At 51.5% G+C, this 22,131-nt stretch overlaps 1 protein-coding gene across 1 annotated transcript in view; it reads right to left on the bottom strand.

Annotated features, from left to right (window-relative positions):
• The window catches only part of VWA5B1 (von Willebrand factor A domain containing 5B1), a 71,792-nt gene that overhangs the window by 3,674 nt on the left and 45,987 nt on the right, over positions 1-22,131 (bottom strand). Inside the window, exons 13-21 of the mRNA XM_030537853.1 lie at positions 21,046-21,241; positions 19,579-19,772; positions 15,188-15,410; positions 12,817-13,134; positions 9,104-9,241; positions 7,855-7,989; positions 2,599-2,673; positions 1,812-1,881; positions 101-224 (exon numbers count right to left, since the gene is read on the bottom strand). Coding sequence (XP_030393713.1) covers positions 101-224; positions 1,812-1,881; positions 2,599-2,673; positions 7,855-7,989; positions 9,104-9,241; positions 12,817-13,134; positions 15,188-15,410; positions 19,579-19,772; positions 21,046-21,241 — 1,473 coding nt within the window. The remainder of the gene's footprint in view (positions 1-100; positions 225-1,811; positions 1,882-2,598; positions 2,674-7,854; positions 7,990-9,103; positions 9,242-12,816; positions 13,135-15,187; positions 15,411-19,578; positions 19,773-21,045; positions 21,242-22,131) is intronic.

Genomic DNA, 22,131 nt, shown 5'->3' with positions numbered 1-22,131 from the left:
GTGTGTGTGTGTGTGTGTGTGTGTGTGATATGCCAGAAGAGGCCCTGCCACCTCCCATCATCCCACTGACATGAGCCTGAGGTCTGGTTTGGTTGCTTACCAGGGGTAGGTAGTCAATGTTTTCATTGCTGCTCTCAGAGCTGGGTTCATTCACCCGACTTGGGGATTTACTCATGAAACCTTTGGCTGCTCGAGTCAGCAGTCTCGTTTTATGAAGGGTCAATCTGCGTCAAGACAGACATAACAAAGGAGGCATTTACCAGACCCATTGCCTCCCTCTAACCAATCACCTCTCAGCATTCCCAGTAACTAACACTCCGCTTCCTACACTAAGTCATACGGTAACGCAGCTGTCAGAGAAACATACGCTCGGTCTGGCTGTGAGACATCAGTTCAGCTGGCTTCCCATACAACAGACACAACCCCCTCTCCACTTTCTCTTCTGCACTAGACTGTCCCACGGCCTTGCCTCTGGTATGGGAAATTCTCCTCACTCTGCACAGATAAGTCTCCTCAAGCTAGCATATGCCCACAGGAAGGCAAATTCTATCCGAGAACATCTCCTGTTAGACTTTCCAAAAGATCAGACTGGGAGAGGACATTCTGAGGAACATCATTTCTGAGAGGCCCAGAAGCTAATGCTTCAGCTTGTCAGAAACATGGGATTCTGAGCCCTAATCCTTTTCTTGTCACTTTCTGGATGAGCCATGTGACTCAGGGACTCTGACAGGAGTTTCCAAGGACCGGAGTCAGGGAGGTAGCCAGAAGAGAGTCTGAGGAGTCTGTAGGTAGGTGGGGAAGAGAGGGGGCATTTTGCCTTGATCCCTCATCTCTTGAAGTCATTAGAAAAGGGGAAAAATTGGATTTTTTTGTCAAAAATGCCTAAGTGACTTAGGAGCCTCTGTCCCCTTGGCTTTCAATAGGCCTAGACTTGCACAATTTCTCCATACCAGATGACATGGAGATATCCCCACCCTTCCCTCCCTGGATGGCTAAGGGGCATGGTAGTAGGCTAGAGAACCTTTCACCATTAAGTCCCTGGTTTAAATCCAGCCTAGCTAGACAGTGACTGCAAAATGTTCCCATTTTTTGGCTGGTCACTGGTCAACTTCACATGAATTTGGGGATCTGTGGGCAGGTAGCCACATCACACTTGGCACTACTCATTCCTCTCAGCAGAGAGACCCAAGCCACTGACCAAGCCTGAACTCCCCTCACTGGTGGCCCTTCCAAGTCAGAGTTAGAGAGCGTTGGTGTGGCAATCTGAAAAAGCTTGTCTTGCTGCTGCCATGTGATGCCTGTGTCTAGACTAGCGCCTACACAAACCAAATCCTCCTCGCAATGACATCACTGATTTCAACAGGCTGCATCACTGGCCCAGTAGCCCAGTACTTCCCTTCCTTTTACAAGAACCACATTTGCACGATACATTTAAAAATAAAGAATAAAAAAAAAGAGGCAGTTTGGTTGTCTGTCTACTAATTGTTGGGCTCAACTTGTTGGCTGATTGTCACTAAGCCTGGTTCACAAGTTGTCTGCCTGGCCCAGTAAACCAGCCAATGAGCTTCACGGTATCAAAGCAAGAATGAGCTGCAGAGCATTTTGGTCAGTGAAATTCCCTTTACCAAACCCCCTTTCTACAGTGTAACCAGCTGCCCATCTGCCTGATGTGGACACACCTCCAAACAGCCTACAGGTTTTCCCTCGTGTGGGTTCTTTTTGTCAAACCCACAGCCAGAAGAAAACACTGAGCAGTGGACTACTCCATCCTGGGGTCTCATTGAGTCAGAGAATGCTCTGCTGCCCCTTACCTGGCAGAAAAAAGGGTATCAATGGACTTCTGGGAGTGAGCAGAGGAAGCAGACGGACTCTGCAGCGGAGCTGGGGAGAAATACAGAGCCAACGTTGAAGTGAGGAAACATCTAGCATCAAGGAAGCATTAATCAGAGAGTTCAGGGAGTGCTGGCTGGAGGCTGGGCTCCTGGGTTCTATTCCTGGCTTTGATACTAAATTGCTTTGTGACCTTGGACAAGTTACTTCATCTCGCTCTGCCTCTGTTTCCTCATGTGTCTAATGGAGATAATGATACTTCACCACCACTCAAAAAAATGTTAAGCTGTTCATATGAAAGGCTATCTGGGAGATGCTGAGTCCTTAGCACTGCTAGAAATCAGAGCACTGATTTAGCTGCCTAAATATGGCTTTAGGTCTCTAATTTTAGGCACTAGTGTTTAAAAAATGTTGGCCAAAGTAGTTCTAAATAATTCAGTTAAGAGCCCAAATCACCAGCCAAAGTCAAGGGCAGGCACCAGATTTACCAGCTAATACATGTTAAAATGCAATAGCTGGAAAATCATTTTCTCAGGTACGGAGCTGCCGACACCTGACTTCAGGAGTCTGAGCTTTCTCACCAACCCTGGCTCGGCGCAGAAAGATGTTGCCCTGCCATTGGCTGTGACCAGCAGTGGCAGGAGAAGCACAGAACCCTGAACTTAGATCCTGGCAGGTTTAAAAAATTTTCAGGTCAACCTGAAACCTCAGTCGGATGAAGTGGTGCCACGGCAACCTTGCGAAATCCTGTGCATGTCTTGCTCTTACCTTCTGGGACACTGTAGCACTCCCAGCCGGAAGAGACGGGTGTACTGCTTGGCAATTGGCTGTTTTCATCTGCATCTGCAACATCAGAAGCACAATGGCCACATCACCCTTCTCCACATCATTACCATGTGTCAGCATCACCCTGGCCTCAGAGTGAGGGTCACAACCAGCCCCCTTGCCCTCAGCATGACCATCCTCCTCCATAACAGCCAGCACTGCCTGTCTGTCTGCTAGCTTGTTTGCCACCCTTGGCACCACAACAGACTACCATCTCCCTCCTCCTCCTGGTTACCATGGCTTGACCAGACCTTCCGCTAGTGGACACTGGGTAGCTGCAGTGGTTTCAATGGAGTTCTGCTGATTTACACTAGCTGAGGATGTAGCTACCTTCGACACCAGTCTCCAAATCAAAACCATCGCCATGGCTACACTGAGGCCTTGGCTACAATGGCGCTTTACAGCGCTGCAACTTTCTGGCTCAGGGGTGTGAAAAAAAACACCCTCTGAGTGCTGCAAAAATCCCCATGAGGAGGTGGAGTACGTACAGCACTGGGAGAGCTCTCTCCCAGCGCTGGCGCTGCGACCACACTCACACTTCAAAGCGCTCCCGCGGCAGCACTTTGAAGTTTCGAGTGTAGCCAAGCCCTGGGAGGGAAAGCGCCATGTCAGGATTACACGGTGTGACAGTTCTATTAACCAGTGTAATGGTTCCACCTCACTGCCGTGGCGCCTCCTCCTGGTCGTTCTGGGAATTAGTACAGTCTTTTCGCAGGGCGTTCTCCTCTGGAGGTGTCTCACCTGCCATCACTTCTGCTCTGGACCCAGGTTACCTCAAGAATTGTGGCATCCTCTTCAGAACGGAGCCCACCGGCCATGCCCCATTCTGTTCTCCCCATCCCTTCTGGGGGAGCAGCAGTCCTCTGTCCAAACACTCGCCTCTCTGGCAAACTGCAGTCCTTCACTGGCCACTCCCCTCAGTGGCAAGTCAGGGGGAAACCCGGGCCCACCCACTACTCCGGGTCCCAACCCAGGGACCCTGTAGATGGCAGCCACGCTCTGTCCGTTTCCACTGTCTGCACCTTCCATTTCCCTGGGCCACTTTCCCATAGCCCTAGCACCTTCTCTACCCCGTATCCCGGCTTCAGTCTTTCAGCCAGTCAGGCTGGAGCTCCCTCTTGCTCCCCTGACCCAGCCCAGCACTGCTCTGTCCTGGGTGCTGGCAGTTCCCTCAGCCCATCAGGGACCCAGTCCCTTCTCCTAGGGCTCCCAAGGGGGAACTGGCTCCTCTGCCCTGCAGCTCTCTTTACATATGGGCCTGCTCTGCCCTGATTGGCTGCTCCTTGCAGCCTCTCACTGATTGGCTGTCTGCTGCGCAGCCTCCCCAGGGCTGCTTTTAACTCTTCCTCCACCAGTGTGGGGCAGACGCCCCATCATAACCACATTCAGCATCCTTGGGTCCCTCTTTCGCATTTATCAAACCTTAATCCTGAACAGAGATCACTACTTCCCAATCCCTCAACCCCCGCCAAATCCAGCTCACCCATCACCACTGCATCATCATCACTATTTTTTTCATGTGCACATCTGCCATATCTACTTTCTCTTCATGGCGCCTGATGGGCTCCTTCAATGGACCTCAGCTCTGCTTAGAACAACCAGAGCTCAAAAGGTGCAGAGGAGGAAATTCCAACCCCAGAAGTTGCATTCTAACATGTCTTGGTGGAGCTGGCTGTACCATCCTACTGAACTGAAAGGCGTGAGCATCTGAGACTATTTAGCCTTTTAAAAGGAGGCTCCCAAAGGGTCAGACATTGCTGTGTCTCTCCACAGATCTGAATCCACCAATCAGGCTCTTGTGATCTTCATTCTAGTCTACTCTAATTAGGGTGACCAGACAGCAAGTGTGAAAAATCGGGACTGGGGGTGGGGGTAATAGAAGCCTATATAAGAAAAAGCCCTATAAAATCGGGACATCTGGTCACCCGAACTCTAATCCAGGAAGAGAGTGTGGCCTAGAACCCTAATCCAGGAAGAGAGTGCGGCCTAGAACCCTAATCCAGGAAGAGAGTGTGGCCTAGAACCCTAATCCAGGAAGAGAGTGTGGCCTAGAACCTGGAGCAGAGCAGGTGTCGTTCCTACTCCCATCTCTACCAATGAATCACTATTTGACCTTGGGCAAGTCATAAAAATTAGTTTCCTCTTCTGTAAGAAGGGGACAATCCCATTTTCCGGAGTGCCGTGTGGTTTAAGGTTTGGAAACTGCTCAGGAATGCTGGAATGGAAGGTGCTACAGGAATGTGCATGCCAAAGACAGTCTATATTTTATTCATTCCAGGAAAAAATCTAGAATTTATAAGCCTCAAACTCTGAAATAAACCCAGTGAGTTTTGAGAAATGTGATTTATCTGAGCACGTAAAGAAAATGGGAAGCAAGTTACAACCTCATCAGATGTTATTGGCTGCACCTGGTTGGCTTTTTTAATTTCCTTGAATGGTGTTTTTCTCTCTTTTAGCCAGAGATTTACTCCTTTTTCTCTTGCTCTCGGTGATGGGAAAACTTTCAGTGTCTCAGAAATGTTTAGTATCCAAGCCGTTGTGCTCATCCTCCCAATGCAACCCGTATCTCCCCTGTGCTGCCAAGGAACCTGGAGTACACACTGGGACCATGCTAATGAGCAAGTGCTGATAACTGAGCTTTTCAGGTCAGATTACCCCTGAGAAGCTGGGTAGCTTGGAAAGAAGTCAATGGAGAAAACAGTTCAAGTTATTCGCATCAATTACACTTCACTGATTGACACGTGTATACACAGGTATGTCGGCTCTGCCAAGCTGGAACAGACCAATGGTCCATCTAATCCTGTATCCTCTCCGTGGCCCTGGGCAAATGCCCACTGGATTATTTAGCAAGTCTAACAGTATGAATGGTGCCGAGGTCTAATCTTTAGTGAGCTGAACCTAGAGCAAACAAGGGCTGGTGGGGCAGTTTTCTGAAGGCTTTATGAAGAGGCCAAAACCTGGTCAAAGTACAACTCTGAACAGTGGTCATATTGGGATACTGAGGCATCCAATATCAAGGCACTGGGCAGGGGGGTGGGCTGGACTCAGCTACCATCATTATTGTTAGATCTTTCATTGCTAAGGTGTGGGGATGCGAGCTAGAAGTGACAACTCAATTTTAAAGACCATCAACCTCAGACTGTGGACGTAAATCCTGCAGTAACATTCAGCAAGGATTAGGTGTTTAATTGTACAATTCCAAATAACATCTGTGGGTCCCTCTAGCTAGGGTAGAAATGACTAGAGATGACAATCCTCACAGTCCAAAGAATAAACAGATTATTAGTAGGGGTCAGGGAGAATCCTTCTCCTTCACAGTGGTAGAGGATTGCACAATTTAATGCATTGTGAGGAGGTTATACCCTCCTCTGGACCATCTGGTTTTGCCCAGGGCCACAGAGAGGATACAGGATTAGATGGACCATTGGTCTGTTCCAGCTTGGCAGAGCCGACATACCTGTGTATACACGTGTCAATCAGTGAAGTGTAATTGATGCGAATAACTTGAACTGTTTTCTCCATTAACTTCAATAAAGCTAAGCCTATTTCCGCAGCTATGGATCCAGCCAGCCTGTTGTTTGTATTTATTGTTGTTTCAATACATATAAGAGGAGCTGGCAAATAGCCACTCTTCCTTTCCAGGGACTGATCATAGAAACGCCTGCATTACAATATAACAACATCTGGATGCATAGCGAGTTCAAATCATTATTGTGCGACCCCCTAGACAAGCCCTGCGCAGAGACCTAGCTCAGCTGATTCTAGATATATTCTGAGAGAGAAAACATATTTTGCAGCACAGCTACTTTCAAAACAATCATGAATTCCAGCTCCTTCCTTATCCCTGAAGGAGAAGATCATTTTAATTCAGCAGCAGTCATGACTGCGTGAGACAAAGTCCAACCTAACTTATCTTCATTAGTAGGAGATTTACAGAGACAGTCAAGTGTCTGAAGTCCCCTAGTCTCTAATTACAGCAGGCTCAGCTCCTCATGTCCCCTGTGTTGTGCTGCCAGTTAACCTCAGAGCATCAGCAAGAGTTACTTCTCGTGATCTGAGCATTTCAGAGTAAGTTCTTTTATAGATGCCCTGTTTCAAGAGATGGATTCCAGGCAGAAACATGGTTAGCTGTCTAGACCACATGCTTTGCTCCTCATCAGACCTTTCATATGGCAGTAGCTGGGTATATTCCTTTCCAAAGAGTGGTCATCTTGGCCATAGGAAAGACAGAGACAATTCTATAGCGGGTGGGTGTGATACAGGAGGGCCAGGGAGCAGCGGGAGAGTGGTGGAGAGGAAGTATATAAGCCCTAGGCTAATTAAGGCATGGTTCCCTGTAGACTAGGGAGGGTTGCTACAGGTTAATTGGAGCACCTGTAGTCAATTAAGGCCCTGTTAGCAACCTAATAAAACCCCCTGCTTCAGGCAGTCAGGGGAGAAGGAGGAAGGAAAGAGGATTGGAGCTTGGAAGTGTGCTGTGAGACTTGGAGGATCAGAAAACCAGAGTAAGGGAGACCCTGCCCCAGCCGGCGAGGGAGACTCCCTCCTGCAGTGTTTAAGGACCAAAGGTACCCCACCCAAGGGGGAAGAGGGTAAGAACCCGCAGGGGTTGAGAGGGACTGGGGCTCAGAGTAAAGTGCAAACCCAGACCCTTCCCCTGCTTCCCTCCTTTACCACCTTCCCGGACCACTAGTGGGGCCCTTGGTGCCCCAAGTGCAGGGGAAAGAGGTGGCATCTTAGCCCCACACCAAAAAAAGTGCAGGACCCACCATACTACATTGGCCATTTTGTCACATGGGGCATAGCCTAGATGGACTGCTTTCATTTACCCTGGAGCTAGCCAGGGCATTGTAACTCAGGGTTTGTGGCGGTTGGCCTAGTGCGGCTCAGATTACAGATTTCTGAGGTGAAATCCTGGCCCGATTGCAGCAAATAGCAAAAATCCTACTGGCTTCACTAGGGTCAGGATTTCATCCTGAAAATGCTGTTATTGCTTACAGGAGTTAAACTCTGTGCTGTTACTGCCCTTCAAGAAACAGGCATCAGAGCTAAAGAAAAGGCCAGAAGAAGAAAACTGACCAGAGGCAAAAAAACGGAGGGGGCTGACAGCATGTGTCAGTGCACGTCCTATGAAAGGTCATACCCATGGGTTCTAATCAATTATTACAATACTGAGCCCCAGAAGGGCTGCCATCTTACTCATGCTGTAAAATCCATCGTCTGCGCCATCCTGGCCGCAAGTTGACTGGGTGCGTCCGAGTCCGACGGAGAAGACTCGGTGCCTTCTGCTTCCTGAGCCTGAGCTCCGTTGGCCACCTTGTTTGAATGCTAGCCCTTGGTATGAACAAAGGGAATTCACAGCATTACCGTTCCCAATGGACCGACAAACACGATGCCAATCATATTCGGTGAAATCAGTCACTTCACAGCATCCAATCCTAGCAATGGCACCCTCCTTCGCCCTGGGACAGGCTACTGTACTCCTGTCTGGCCTAGGGACTCCTTCCTCAGCAGTAGGCCACTTCTGTGGTGCTCACTCTATGCTAAGGGCCTGGAGCCCTCTGAGAGCCCACCACTTCCCTAACTGGCCACAGGCTCTCAAAAGGGGGTGTTCGTCAAACTCCTGCTCTCCAACCAAGCACACCCCCTTTCCTGCCGCCAGGGCTGCCCAGAGGGGGGGCAAGTGGGGCAATGGCCCGGCAGCGCTCCAGGTCTTCAGCAGCATTTCGGCTGCGGGGAGGCCCTTCAGTCACTCTGGGTCTTTGGCGGCATTTCGGAGGCGGGGGGCCCTTCAGTGCTACCGAAGACGTGGAGTGACTGAAGGGCCCCACCACCACCGAAATGCCACCAAAGACCCAGACCGCCGCCGGGTGAGTACAAGCACTGCAGCTCCCCCGCTTTTCCCCAGGCCCCCTGAATCCTCTGGGCGGCCCTGCCTGCTGCAATGACCTCTTTGTCGTAGGCTGTGGGCCTTCAGAACAGCCCGGGCTAAGAGACCCCTTCATCTCCAGGCCCCAAGCTGGCTGTGATCGGTCAGGACTGCATGGTGGAGTGGAAAGCCCCTGGCCTCCAAGTTTTACAGACACACCCTTGGGCTCCAGTGCTGGAGAGCTCAATCATAGCCCAAGACTAAGAACCTCTGGGACAAGGATATATGGACACATGAACACCATGGAGACCTGCACTGAAGGAGTAGCTGGAGATCCAGGGTCCAGCTGCCCTGAACCTCACAGAAGAGAATGGATTTGTTATTATTACCTACATTGGCAGGCCTGGTTTTTTTTCCCTGCCCAAGCTCTGAGGTGCTGTCTGAACCAGGTTTCCCGTATGACACCCCCAGGCTGGCCCCTCGCACTGCTGTGCAATGGGGCTCAGGAGATTAGCAGGGAGTGTGGGAGGCATGCCAGCCCCAGCCCAATAACAATGCTATGCTGGAGTGTCCTGTTACCTGCATTGGCATATTCGACCACGGTTGGCAGGTAGCCACTGGTGCTCAGGTCCACCGGGACAAAGGCCGTGTACTTGCTGATGACATTGCAGGCTCTGCTGGTCTGCACAGCGTTTACCTGGTACCGCCTCCCAGACCCTGTGGGGTGAGAGATGTCAGGTTACGATTCGTGAGTTCTGTGGGTTCAGTCCCCCTCCTGGGGCCTAGATCCCAAAAGCCACCCACACGCCTCAACCTCCTCACTGGCACTCTCAGCAAAGAGGCCCAGGACTGAACTGACCATGGGGACTGGCATATCCTTTTGCCCAGAGCTGTGGTCTCTCTGGGGCAGAATCAAGGCACAATGGCATGGGGCAGCACGGGGAAAATTTCTGTGGCTGCTGCAAGCAGCTGACTAGATAGTGCCATTCTTCAGGGCCAGACACTGTATCCTCCAGCCCAATATTGCTGCCCAGGGAGAAGCATCCCAGGCACTCGACCCGTTTGGAGTTTCCTCCCAGGTGGGACAGAGCTGAGAACAGGGGAACGGCCTAGGGAAAGAAGGAGAGAGATGGCTTTGGTGCGAGGGCCCATCCATTAGATTCCCCACGGTGGTCATTCTCCCTCTCTCCCCTGGTTTAGTGTCCTAGGAGGGCACACAGTGAGAAAGGCTTTCAAGACCCCATCCCAGCTTTTATCCAAGAAGCAGGGCAGGTTGTCTGGGAGTGCTGAGTCAGCTTTAGGAAGCCAGCCAGCTCTGATCGAGGGGTTCAATCAAGCTGCCAGCTCTTCTGTACATTAATATTGAGCCGTAGAGTCTTAACTCAAGAATCTCAGTGATCTGAGGCACTGGGCCTCTTTGAATGGCCCAGTGTTTCTTTGCCACCATAGCACAGCTGGGATCACAATCAGCACTTGCTGGGGCTGGCACCAGTTGGTATCAGTGCCTTTCGAAAGCCCTTGAATGCGTCTGAATCCATCCGTACTACACCACTGGAAAGTGATGCGCCACAATGCATTGCTGTAAAACACCTCTGAGCCCACCAACAAACCAAGCCACAGTGAAACAAACCATCCCCGCTTGGGTCAACAGGCCAAGCCTAGAGGTGTCACACATCACATGCTTTCAATTAGCAGCCCAGTCCAGCTTCAGCTGTGCTCCTCTGATGAGGCGTGTACCCCACACAGACAATGAAAAGGTTAACGTGGACCTGAGAGCTAATATGCTACCTGGATACAATGCAGAGGGAAGGGATGGCCCAGGCTTAATTAAAGATGAAGCCCAGCAGGGTTGGTGACTATAAAGAAGGGAAATTAAGCTTAGAAGTGGGCTGCAGAGAGGAACTCTGCAATCACTTTCTGGAACTAGAGCAGTGGCCATGGCAGTGCAGGAGTCACATTAGCGATAAGCCCCCAAAAGCCCCAGTCGTGTGAATTCATTGTTTCATTTACTATACGTTCTAGTCAGATTTAAACAGTATGACGGGAAATATTTTGCTTTTTATATACATATATAATAGTCTCACGGCAAATAAGTTAAGACCTTAGTGCAAGTTGATTACTTAAATTGGTTAATAACATAGTAAAAGCGCCCGGTGTTTTAATAGCATGTGCTGCAAAGAGCCGCAGGAGACACATTAAAGAGCGGCCTGCAAACAGGACTAACAGTGGAGAAGCTGGGAGGGTCAAGGAGGAAACTCAGGGGAAGAGTTGATACTGGGATCCTCTTGTGAGTAGACAAGACTGGCAGGAGGCCAGCAGAGAGTAGGGAGCAAGCTCTGGTGATGAGTCCTGATACCAGGGCAGGATCTCGATGTCTAGGAAGAGAGCCCTGGGAGGCATTTAACTGAGGAGCTGTGGAAGGTTAAGCCCAATGAGAGCAGAAGTTGGGTTGAGTTGTACTTTTGTTTTGGGATTTCTGGGGGGAGTCCAGGGGACAGCCATGCGAGTCCTGGCCCTGAAAGCAGGGTGAACTTTGGAGGGCCTGGGTTCCCCTACCCATCACTGGGAAGGTGGTGTGCAGCCCTGGACAACACAGGATAAGGAGTTTTGAGAGCCTTGAGACAAAAATGGGTTTCAGGACCACAAGGCCTCCAGTGAAGGCAGAAAACCTTCTGTAAGCATATTGAAGTTTTAGTTGTTGGACTTTCTGATACCCAGAAAGGATGGGACTAAAGCGTGACCAGGTTGGGGGACAGAGTCATGAGAAAAGGCAGAGCATCATGGGACCAGAGTGACCAACAAAAAGGGGCACTAGAGAGAGAAGAGCTCCTATGCCACGCCCAGCAGCAAACCCAGCACACCCGCAGAAAGTCAACTCTTCAGTCGCTGCCCATGCATACCCAGCTTCCATCTAAATAATCGCATCTTCTCCTCCTTTCCAGGCTGGCTAGTGATTCTCTCCTTGTTTCTTAATGCATGCATTTGATTTTACTTCTCCGTGACAATTTCATCCTTGGGTTACTTCAAGAAAGGGATGAAGAACAGAGAGATGCTACCAGCCTGCAGTAGAGGACGTTGCTAGCTGACAGAGCTCAGTATTGTATGCTGGCTCCTGGGCCTGTGTCCCCGCAGCCCTCCCTCCCATCTCACTGGCTCTTGTTCTGCAGTGCCAAAGGCCTCCTCCTTATTAACTCCCAGGGGCCAAATTCGTCCCTGCTGTAAGTTCACTGAAATCAGTGAATGCCTTTTTGGTTCATGTGTCTTTGGGAGAGTGTGTTTTCAGACCAATTCTGTGCTGAGTTACACATGAGTACAGCACATGCACGTCCCCGGAGTTCAATGGGTTTGAATCGGAGCAGAATTTGGCTCTCTGACTCCCACCTGGATGGGCAAATTAAAAATAACCCTCCCCAGCCACTGAAGCAACACCCCAAACTCAAACCACAGCCAAACAGGCTCAGATCTGTCAGTTTCCTTTCCCAGCCCACTCATTTTCATGTCAGAGGCCTCTGCACTTCTGGGCCAGGACTGGAGGCAGAAACAATGACATTCCGGGAGGGGGGAAACAGTTCTCTGCACTTCTGTCTGTGCCAGAACTGGGAAATAGCAGAAATATCACAAGGGGACTTGCAATCAAGAGATCCCCAGCCCAAGAGGTTTGGCTAATTCACAGACTTGTTCAGAGACGTGTCCAAACAGCTCCGCTAGGAGTGATAATCGGGGCTAGATTTCCTGGTAGAGTCTAAACGTCTGGATACTTCTTTGAACGGAACCGTTTGATGTTCCATTCAAAGCCAGGCCCTGAGAATTGCAACTCCATGGCGGAGGGGGCTGAACAGCAGGTGTTGTGTTATGGTTCTCAAAAGGCCTAAACGCGTTTGATTTGGGCTCACGACTCAACGTGACTAACCCACTAAAAATATAGCTAGCAGCCCTATGTGGGAAGCAGGGGAGTGTGGGAGAAGGCGAGAGGGACAGGAGAAGGAGTGTGCTAACGTGAAGCAGGGATATTTAATGAGCAATTAGGTGAGCTGGAGAAAAGCAGAGAGGGCATGAGGCCAGCCTTGGGGGACTCTCCTCAGATCATCACATGGAGCATCAACACATGGCCACGGTGCATCTCCATCATGTGACCTTGTGTTAACATGTGAGAACACTGAGGGCCAGATCCCCAGCTGCTGTAAATTGACGTGGTATAATTGAGGCTACTGCAGCTGCAATGGTTTACACCAGCTCTGGGAATCTGGCCCTCCATTCTCACTGAGGCTGGCTGGCAAGGACGCCGGCATTACCGTGTTCGATTTCACATTCCTTCTCGGCCAGCAGCTCGAAATCCCGGATGATGGACTTGGCCGCCAAGTGGTGGAAGGTCTCGTTCCACACATCTCCTTCGCTGTTCTCACAGCTCTCTCTGTCTTGGAACAGAGGCCGGATGTCAAAGGTGATTTCCCACTGGACAGGCTCATTACTCCTTAACCCCTTCACCACCGCCTTGCAGGTGGCCCTGGGGGAGCGCGGGCACCCCCTGGAGGAGCTGAGATCAAGATCTTGGGGATCCCAGTCTAACGAAGTCTCTGTTTCAAAGGCAAAGGAAGGGTGCTGGGCAGATTCTGCAGGCAAGCAACAGGCACATAATGAATTAACATCACAGTGAAGGGCAAGGCTGTCTCCCATCCTCTGCTGTCACTGGTGGCCCAAATGAGGGCCACTTTGACAACATGCCAGAGTAGCAGTTAGAACCCAGGATTGATTTTAAGGACACTTGGGGTCAAAGTCTGCTCCCTGTTACACCCAGTGATGTCAGTGAGTTTCTGTATTCTGTATCTGACAGCAAATGACTCACAGTGTGACCTTGGGCAGGTGACTTAACTGCTTGGTACCTCAGTTTCTCCCTGTGTTAAATGTGGATTGTACCAATTTCCAGGGTCCTTGAGTCTTCATTCGTGTTTATAACGCACTTTGTGACCCTTGGATGAAAGATACGATAGCAGTGACAACAAATATCGTTGCCAGGTGGCTGGTTTTCAACTGCCATGCTCAATCGAAAACTGACTCTGGTGGCTACGGTCAGCAATGCCGACCAGACCATTAAAAGTCCAGTCGGTGGTGCTACAGGGCTAAGGCAGACTAGTTCCTACCTGTCCTGGCACTGCGCTACGCCCCGGAAGCAGCCAACAGATCCAGCTCCTAGGCAGGAGGGGAAGAGGGGATCCGTGCGCTGCCCCTGCCCCAAGCACCGACTCTACACTTCCATTGGCCAGGAAACAAGGCCAATGGGAGCTGGGAGGGTGGTGCCTGTGGGCAAAAGCAGGGCGCAGAACCTCCTGCCCACCCCCAGGAGCTGGACTTGCTGCTGGCCGCTTCCACGGTGCAGCATGATGCCAGGACACGCAGGGAGCCTGCTTTAGCCCTGCTGCACCTGAGGTAAGCCTGCACCCTGACCCCCAGCCCTGAGCCCCCCAAACCCAGAGCCCTCTCCCGCACCCCAAACCATGCCTCCCCAGCCCCATCCCAGAGCCTGCACCCCCATCCCAGAGCCCATTCCCCCTCCTGCACCCCAACCCCCGCCTCAACCCACAGCCCCCTCCTGCACTCCAAATCTCTCTGCCTGACCCCCCAGGTCTGGAGCCCCCTCTTGCACCCCAAACCCCTCATCTCCAGTCCCATCCCAGAGCCTGCACCCCCAGCTGAAGCCCTCACCCCCTCTGCACCCCCACTTCCTGCACCAGCCCGGAGCCCCCTCCCGCACCCCAAACCCCACATTTCTGGTCCCAACCCAGAGCCTGCACCCCCAATCACAGCTGATTTATTACAGCTGCGGAGCTGGTCCAGCGAGTCAAACAAAGTTTGGTTTACCCCACATATGCTGTGAAAGGGTTAATATGGGCTTGAGAAGCCAATTAACCAGGCTGGGGGCACCAGGAGGCAGTGCCAGGCCTGATTAGGGATAAAGCCCAGCTGGAGGGTTTTGTTTTTCCTCATCAAGCGCCGGGGCCTGGGAGTGCCCAGCTAGAGAGAGGTGACCCAGAGGAAAGGAGAGGGGGTGTTCCCTTTCTCTGAAGCAGCCTGAGGAAACAGAGCAGAGCAGCTACTCCAGGCAGGAGCTGGAAGCCTGATTGGAGACCAGGGTCTTAAGGAACTGGAACCTGCCTGGAGCCTTGAGTGAGGAGAGAAGTTTGCCAGCCCAGACAGTGAGGTTGTTGAATGCCCAGGAGCCTGGACTAGTCAAAGGGGCAAACGGGAGAGGATGAGACATATTTATGAGGAGGAGGAGGAGGAGGCCAGCCGACCCCAGCCGGGCTGAAGGTTTGTTTTGTTTACATTTCTGCAGGACTTTAGTAAAGGATAATAAGGGGCTAAACTCTGTAAAGTGGTCTGGCTGAAGATTAGGACCCTCTTCTGGCTGGAGTAGGCCAAAAGAAAGAGGGGGTGGGGAAACTGAGGCAAGAAGTGGTGCAATTCCATATTCATCCAGGAGGGGGCGTGTTGGGGCAGCAGTTTTGCCACTGGTCTCTTTACGATTTGACCAAATGTTTCCCAGTTTACCTAAACAGGCACCAAGGTGCTATGGTGGGAGGTGTACAGACAGGCTGGTTAGAGTGCTAGGCCAGCTGTGCTCCAGAGGTGGACCCTCTTGATAGCAACCTGCTGGATGTCACTTACCCTGATCCCCAGGACTCCGGCTTCCCGAGGAGGATCTCAGGAGAGAGCTGGTCTCTGGCTGACCTAGGCACCTGCCTGGAACCATGTGCTGGAGACCATCCTGTGGGTGGGGAGCATCCACGTCCTGACAAAACGACATGCAGCTCTGGTGCAGCAGAGAAGGCCTCCTGGCGCCGGCGCCTCGTATCCGTGTGGTGGCGACATAGGGGCTGGTGGTGAAAGGCTGTAAACAGAGAAAGTTCAGAGTGGGATAGATGGGCATGGACAATGGGTGGGGGTCTTGTTAGGAAAGACACAGGCACAGCAACTGTTGGGTGGGGGATGTATGACGATAGACCACGGGAAAGAAGAGGTTTGTGTAGGGAATGGATGGATTGATAGGAAGGCGAGATCCTACCACCTACCCACCTGTGTTTGACCCATTCCCTTCCTGACCCAGCTCTCCTATTAGCTTGTCAGACATGTAAAACGGTGACATGTGAAATGGCATCTGTTTACTGAACACAAGTGTTTCAGCACCACCCTGCAAAGGTCCCCTGACAACCGACTGGGATTTATTTCTCAGTGCATGCCCCAGATGCATTCCCTTTGGGGCTGGAATGAGTCATCGAGGCAGCGCCTTCCCCTGACCAGTGGAAGGATAAATGTGAATTTCCTCAATCCGGCTCTTTTAATTACTTCACATGACAACTAAGAGAAGGACAGAAATAGACAGGCTGGGCCCAGCTACTTAGTTACAAAGGGAAAACTGAGCAGCGTTCTTCCTCCTTAAAATAGTCCCTTGGGGGTGGGCAGAACTGGAGAGAAACAGATCCCTGTATCAGCGACTCTGCTAAGCCTGAAGACTCATCTGCATGAAGCGTAGACTCTACCTATGCAGACGGGAGGGGTTCTCCTCCCAGGGTGGGTGCTCCACCTCCCTGAGAAGCAGTAGCTAGGTCCACCTAGTGTTGCCTATGCTGGGGGCTAGTTTGGCTTAACTGTGCCCCTTTGGGGGAGGGGGGATTTTTCATACCTCTGAGCAACATAGGTAAGCTGGCTTAATTTTCTAGTGCAGAGCAGGCCTTAGGTGGCAGCATTCATACCTTTGTCCAGCATTTTTAAGGCTGGTCTCTATACAGACACTCCATTCCTGGGAGCAAGAGAGACAGAAATTCTAGTGTTGCAGAAAGATGCCCTGAAGGCCGATATCCTCTGATTCTTCACAGACCAAGCTCAGCATGGCAGTGGCAAGCTTTGCCCTGGCCTCCAGTACAAATACCCCTGCCCTGACCAGCTGGGGTCCTCTCTAGGGTTTGGGTGGGGCGTTGAGTTTCCATAACCCATTCAACCCTTGGCCTCTCTTCTACAACTGCCCACAAGAATGGAGGGGAGTGAGGGCAGAGTGGATTTTGGATGATGGGCCCGTCTCCTGTCCTGTGGATTGGCTGCGGATCACCAAACTCGTTTCCAGCTCCCCACGGCTCCTCAGTTGTCCAGAGCCCGCTCTGTCTGAGTCGGAGGGAATTCCCTGCGATGAAGGGACACTCCCTCCCCCTTGTTCTCAGCTGAGTTTGGCTTCTCCTGATCCCTGAAAATGCCCCTTAAGTGGCAGATCCTAAGCAAGGAGGCATCTGATGTGAGCTCAGTGGAAAGCCTCTCTCTGGAAGCTACTGCCAGCATGTTTCCACTTGCTCTTTCCCCTCCTGAGCCCTTTCTCCTTGGAGATCAGGGAAGTGTCTGGGAGTTTAAACCATCCATCCTGACACTCTGACCTTTCCTTTCCAGTTGTGGTGTGGGCATTGAGGGGGGAAGGGAGAAGAACTCTGAGTTCACATCTCTGAAAATGTCAAGCTGCCCCCCACACACACACACACCCACAGTGTGAGAGATGGCGCAGAACAAGGCAGCAATTAAAACCAAGCAGAACACACGTCTAACTCCTGGCTGCATTCTGACAAGGGCTGATTTCTCCTTATCGTCTTCTAAACACCATCATCCCCCACAATGCACAGAGACTGGGGCCTGGCCGACCCTAATGGTGCAGACACAAATACCTCGCCAGCGCTACAGCACAGAAGAAATGAAGCATCCACCCAGGCACATCTGTAATTAACCACCCCTTAGAAATACCTGGACTTAGTGATGTTCCATGACTAGCACCCAGTCTCCCTCTACCCCTGAGGTTGAGAGAATAATTCCTCTCCCATGTTTTACTCATTCGTTCCCTTCACTCTTACTGTCTCTCTTTCACAGCCCTCCATCACCCCGTTTGTCCTTCCCTCGGCCCCCCTCCCCTCCCTGCCAATCTCTGTAACCTGTGGCAGCGAAGAAACATAGCAAAGACCTCAGATACCCTGTTCAGGGTTGTCATGGGAACAAGGATGCAGCAGCAGCTGTTCTTGCTCTGGTCTGCCCAGGCTTGTTGCGGACACTGATTTCGAAGGAGACCACCTCAGGCATGTCAAACACTGGAGCAAGCCATTCCAGCCCTTTGCCTGAAAATCGTCAGGTTCAAAGGGGACTGAATGCCTCTGACTCACCGCAGACCACGGAAATCACCCTTTCAGCTAACCTCGGCTTTTCATTTCAGTTTATAATGACCTCAGAAGGGACTCGAGCAGCCTTCTTGTGGCCTGAACCTTGGACCCTTCCCACTCAGCATTCCCAGCATATCCCCGACCTTTTCTTGTAAAAAGCACAGGTGGAGCACAGGTGGCCCTAGGGGCCCACAAGCACTAGGAAGCTGTTCCAGCTGGCACAAGTTAGAGCAGCTTGGAGGCTGCTCTAGCTTGAACCAGGGGCTGAATTAGCTCCCAGCAGTCTCTGGGATGGTGGGGGAGCAAAAACGTGACAAAGCCACCTCTGTCCCCTGCCTCAGGTGCAATGGGTGGGGTTCAGGCACATCTGAATCTCTCTGGCCCAGTGGAGTACCACCAGGGAATGAATTGGACCCACAGTTGTTAAGGTGTGGGAGTGATCAGAATGGCTGGGACATTGATGCAAACTCATTCTGGGGATAATGTAGCCTATTGTGTCTAGGTGAAAAGAAAGTGCTGTGAATTAAAGCAAAATCTCTCTGGAAGCTTGCTTGGGGCAGACTTTTCCTCTCCAGCTCCTTTTGTACCCTATCTTTCATCGCCTTGGACCCGGCGGTATATTAACAGGGGATTTGCATCAAGATTAACTTTGTGTTCTGCTGTGAGGCACACAGGTGCTGCTACAGCTCCAAAGGGTTTATATTATTTGGCCAAACTCTGGTGAAATATGAACCCAAGAAGAATTAAAAGGTATAACTAGGATCCGACAAACAACAGAGCAGAGCTCAGGCCCTGCTGATGAAGGAGACAGTAGAGATGGCGACAAAACTCATGAGCCCAGGCTATGAAAAGAAGTGGTGGACCTGTCGTGTGCCCGCCGCTGGAAATCTGGACAGGATTTTTCTACCTGCGGGGCTTTATTTCTGGCAGCAAAGTTTTCCTCTTGGCACCACGTTGCAGCACAAAACGCGCATGCGCGCACAAGCACACCCCAGATCTGAGCCCGACTAACCTGGGAGCTTTGCCTGCCGCTGCAAGGCTGCCCCTGCACCTGATTATATGGGCGGAGTCACCTGAGTGTGCTTTTAAGGTGGGCAGGAGAGCATTGTGTGACTATAGCAGTTGGTTTGGAGACAGGGCCTTGGGAGAGGAGGCATTGGATGACACACACTGCAGAGCATCCTATACCCTAGAGGATGCCCTAGGGCCGCGGAGCAATACTGGAAGCTCCAGCTCTGGGGTGGTGTCATGCAGGAGATGAGAGGGAGGAGGAGATGGCGAAGCAGGCAGGTGAGCACCCTGCAAAGCAGCCACTGGGGTCTGGAAGCTGGAATCCTCCACCGTGGGCCAGATTTTCAGAAGAGCCCAGGGCCAAATGTTTAGTTGCTCAGCACTCACACCTGGGGCCAGGTTTTCACGAAAGCTCTGCTCCTTCCACTCACCCTGCACCTTGCACACTGAGACCATTCAAAAATCAGGCTACTGGTTCCCACCCGAGCTGAGTACATCTGAAAGCCTGGCCCTATGTGGCCACAGTACAGGGAGGCCAAAGTATCCAGGGGAACTGAGGGGACAGGGCGGTGAGGAGGGTGGGAAAGGCTCTAACCCTGCAGCTTCTGTGCTGGAGACTGGGGCTGGGGAGTCACAGTGTAAGTCTTGGATCTCCAGGCTCCAGTGCAAGAAAATGGCGCATCGGGCAGGAGCTAGGCTGTGTAACAGGACCTCAGGACAGTGACACTGCCATGTGCTCTGAAAAGAGCCCCTCTGAGCTAGAAAGCAGGGCCCAGGCTGCGCCGGCACAAGAGAGGCAGCAGCGTGCAGATACCCTGGGAGGCCCCTGCTGGTGTATCGAGGCCCAACACCGGCCCTTACCTGGAAATCCGCTGGCCACAGCTGTGGCTCCAGGCTGAGTTGGCACAGATCCTGTATGTGAGCTTTGCGAAGAGGATTCTTCCCCAGGGCTGCGCTCGGATCGCTGGCTGTGGGGACCCTCTTGAAAGGCTCGGGGTCGGCAATCTGATTGGTGCTGTACACCCTTCGCCTGGAGGAGGATTTAGGGTCCAGCCCTGTTCGAAGGAAGAGCTGATCAGCAGCTGGACCAGCCAATGCCAGCCAGGTTTTTAACATCCCCAGAGAGTGGGAGACCCCTTCCCACCCAATCACTCCCACCAACTCCACAGAGAATCGCCCTGACTCTGCTGGGAAGATGGACCTTGGATGGGAGAGAGAGAAACCAGGTAGAGAGAAGGACAACAGAGAGATTTGCGCTTGAGAGACCCAAGGAAAAGAACCCTCCACACTGCTCATACACAGGGGTGGCCCAGGCATGAAGGGGCCAAGCTTTGGAATATAGTACATGGATTTATCTTCATAGAGCGGCTTTCGTCCTGAAGGATCCCTATTCGAATCAGGAATCCCTGCACCCAGGACTGACATGCAGCCCTTCCTGGGAGGGAACAGAGCCGTGACACTGTTGGAATTTGACTAGGCCAACAGGATCAATACCCTTAGCCTTGAGAATAGTGCCAGGGACTTGTTAATGCCCATAAGGTCAGGACCTTGGTTTTACGTCTGCCCCAGACTCCTCTCTCCTCTCTCTGAGTGCGACTTTGATCCTTGTTAAGGGACTGTTTTGCAAGTCTGAGGAATGTCTAGGCAAAGAGTTGCACACCTCTGTCCTCTCCCATGCTGGCAGGTAGGTAAACATCATTCACCCCGTTCTGCTGATGGGGAACGTGAGGCAGGGAAAGGCAAAGTGACTTGCACAGTGTCGCAGGCCAAGTCAGTGGCAGATCCAGGAATGGAGAACCAAAGAGTCCTGATTCCCAGTCCCCTAATCTAACCCCTCTCCCTCCCTTTGTGGAAGCAACAGGGCCTGGCATATCCCCAGAGGGATACACTCATCAGGCTGCCTAGTGGTGGGATGGGGTTCAGGAAGAGCCTACATCTGGAATTGGAATTTGGCCTGATCCAAACCTTGCAGAGAGTCACCAAGAGGCCAGGAAACCTTTTAGTGCAGATGGTTTTGGCTATGAGAGAGAGCATAAACATTGCAATAATACTCCCAGGGCCAGAGCCCAGCATGTGCTGCAAATCTAGGGGATGGCTATTCTCAATGGGTTCCCAGTTCGATTCCCAGACATGGTTGGATAAAGCAGCCAAGCCAAATGGAGTCTCTGAGCTTTGTGTGATTTGTTGCCACTTCTCCCGAGACCCCTGTCACTTCGCAGAGATACAGCTGAAGGGATGTTATCTGAAAGGGACAAACCAGTGGCTAAAGGCAATGATCAGGAAGAGGAGTAGGTGATACTATTGGGTTTACAACAAGGAGAAACTGACCAGTATCTGGGTCAGATTCTCTCCTTGGTTCTCCACCAACCACCAAGAGATCAGGGGTCTGCTCTGAAGGGAGTCCCCCCTCAGAGTCCTTGGGATAGCTCCAGCTGTCTGAGCCAGCTCCCTCTTCCTGGGAGTGAAAGAAAACAGAACTGCCTGACTCCTGGGAATGCATCATGCTGTAGCGCCGCCTCTTGTCCTGGGGAAGAAAGGGAAAGAGAATTGGGCTGGAATGCTGCATCCGCTCTGGCTTGCTGGGTCTGGAAAGGGCTTGGGATGTTCATGGAATTGGCAGTCTTAGCAATTTGGACATTATCCCCACACCTCTTGATGAAGTGCCTGGTTACCCAATGTCTAGTGCCCCTTCTCCCTTTATCCAATTGTCCCATACCCCTTCTCCCCTCCCCCGTTGTCCCTGATTGTACAACCAGAGAACTGGAAGGGACCTCAAGAGGTCATCCAGTCCAAGCACTCGTGGCAGGACTAATTATCTAGAACATCCCTGACAGGTATTTGTCCAACTTGCTCTTAAAAATCGCCAATGATGGAGATTCCACAACCTCCCCAGGCAATTTATTCCAGTGCTTAACCATCCTGACAGTTGCAATTTAAGCCCATTGCTTCTTGTCCTATCCTCTGAGGTTACGAAGAACAATTCTTCTCCCTCCTCCTTGTAGGAATGTCTTATGTACTTGAAAACTGTTATCATGCCCCCTCTCAGTCTTCTCTTTTCCAGACTAAACAAACCCATTTTTTTTCAATCTTCCCTCAGAGATCATGTTCTCTGGGCCTTTAATCATTTTTGTTGCTCTTTTCTGGACTTGCTCCAATTTGTACACATCTTTCCTGAAATGTGGTGCCCAGAACTGGACACAATACTCCAGCTGAGGCCTAATCAGCACGGAGTAGAGCAGAAGAATTACTTCTCGTGCCTTGTTTACAACATTCCTGCCTCATCCCTTCACATCCTTATGCCTCAGGTGATTACAGCTGGTGCTTTTCAACACTGTTGGGTCTTCTGTTGGCTTGTGTTATGTTTGGGAAGGAGAGGAAGAGAACAAAGCACAGTGGGATCAAACAACAACCCCC

Source organism: Gopherus evgoodei, chromosome 18, assembly GCF_007399415.2.
Source record: "Gopherus evgoodei ecotype Sinaloan lineage chromosome 18, rGopEvg1_v1.p, whole genome shotgun sequence".
NCBI lineage: Eukaryota > Metazoa > Chordata > Testudines > Testudinidae > Gopherus > Gopherus evgoodei.
This window is presented reverse-complemented; position numbering and strand designations above follow the sequence as displayed.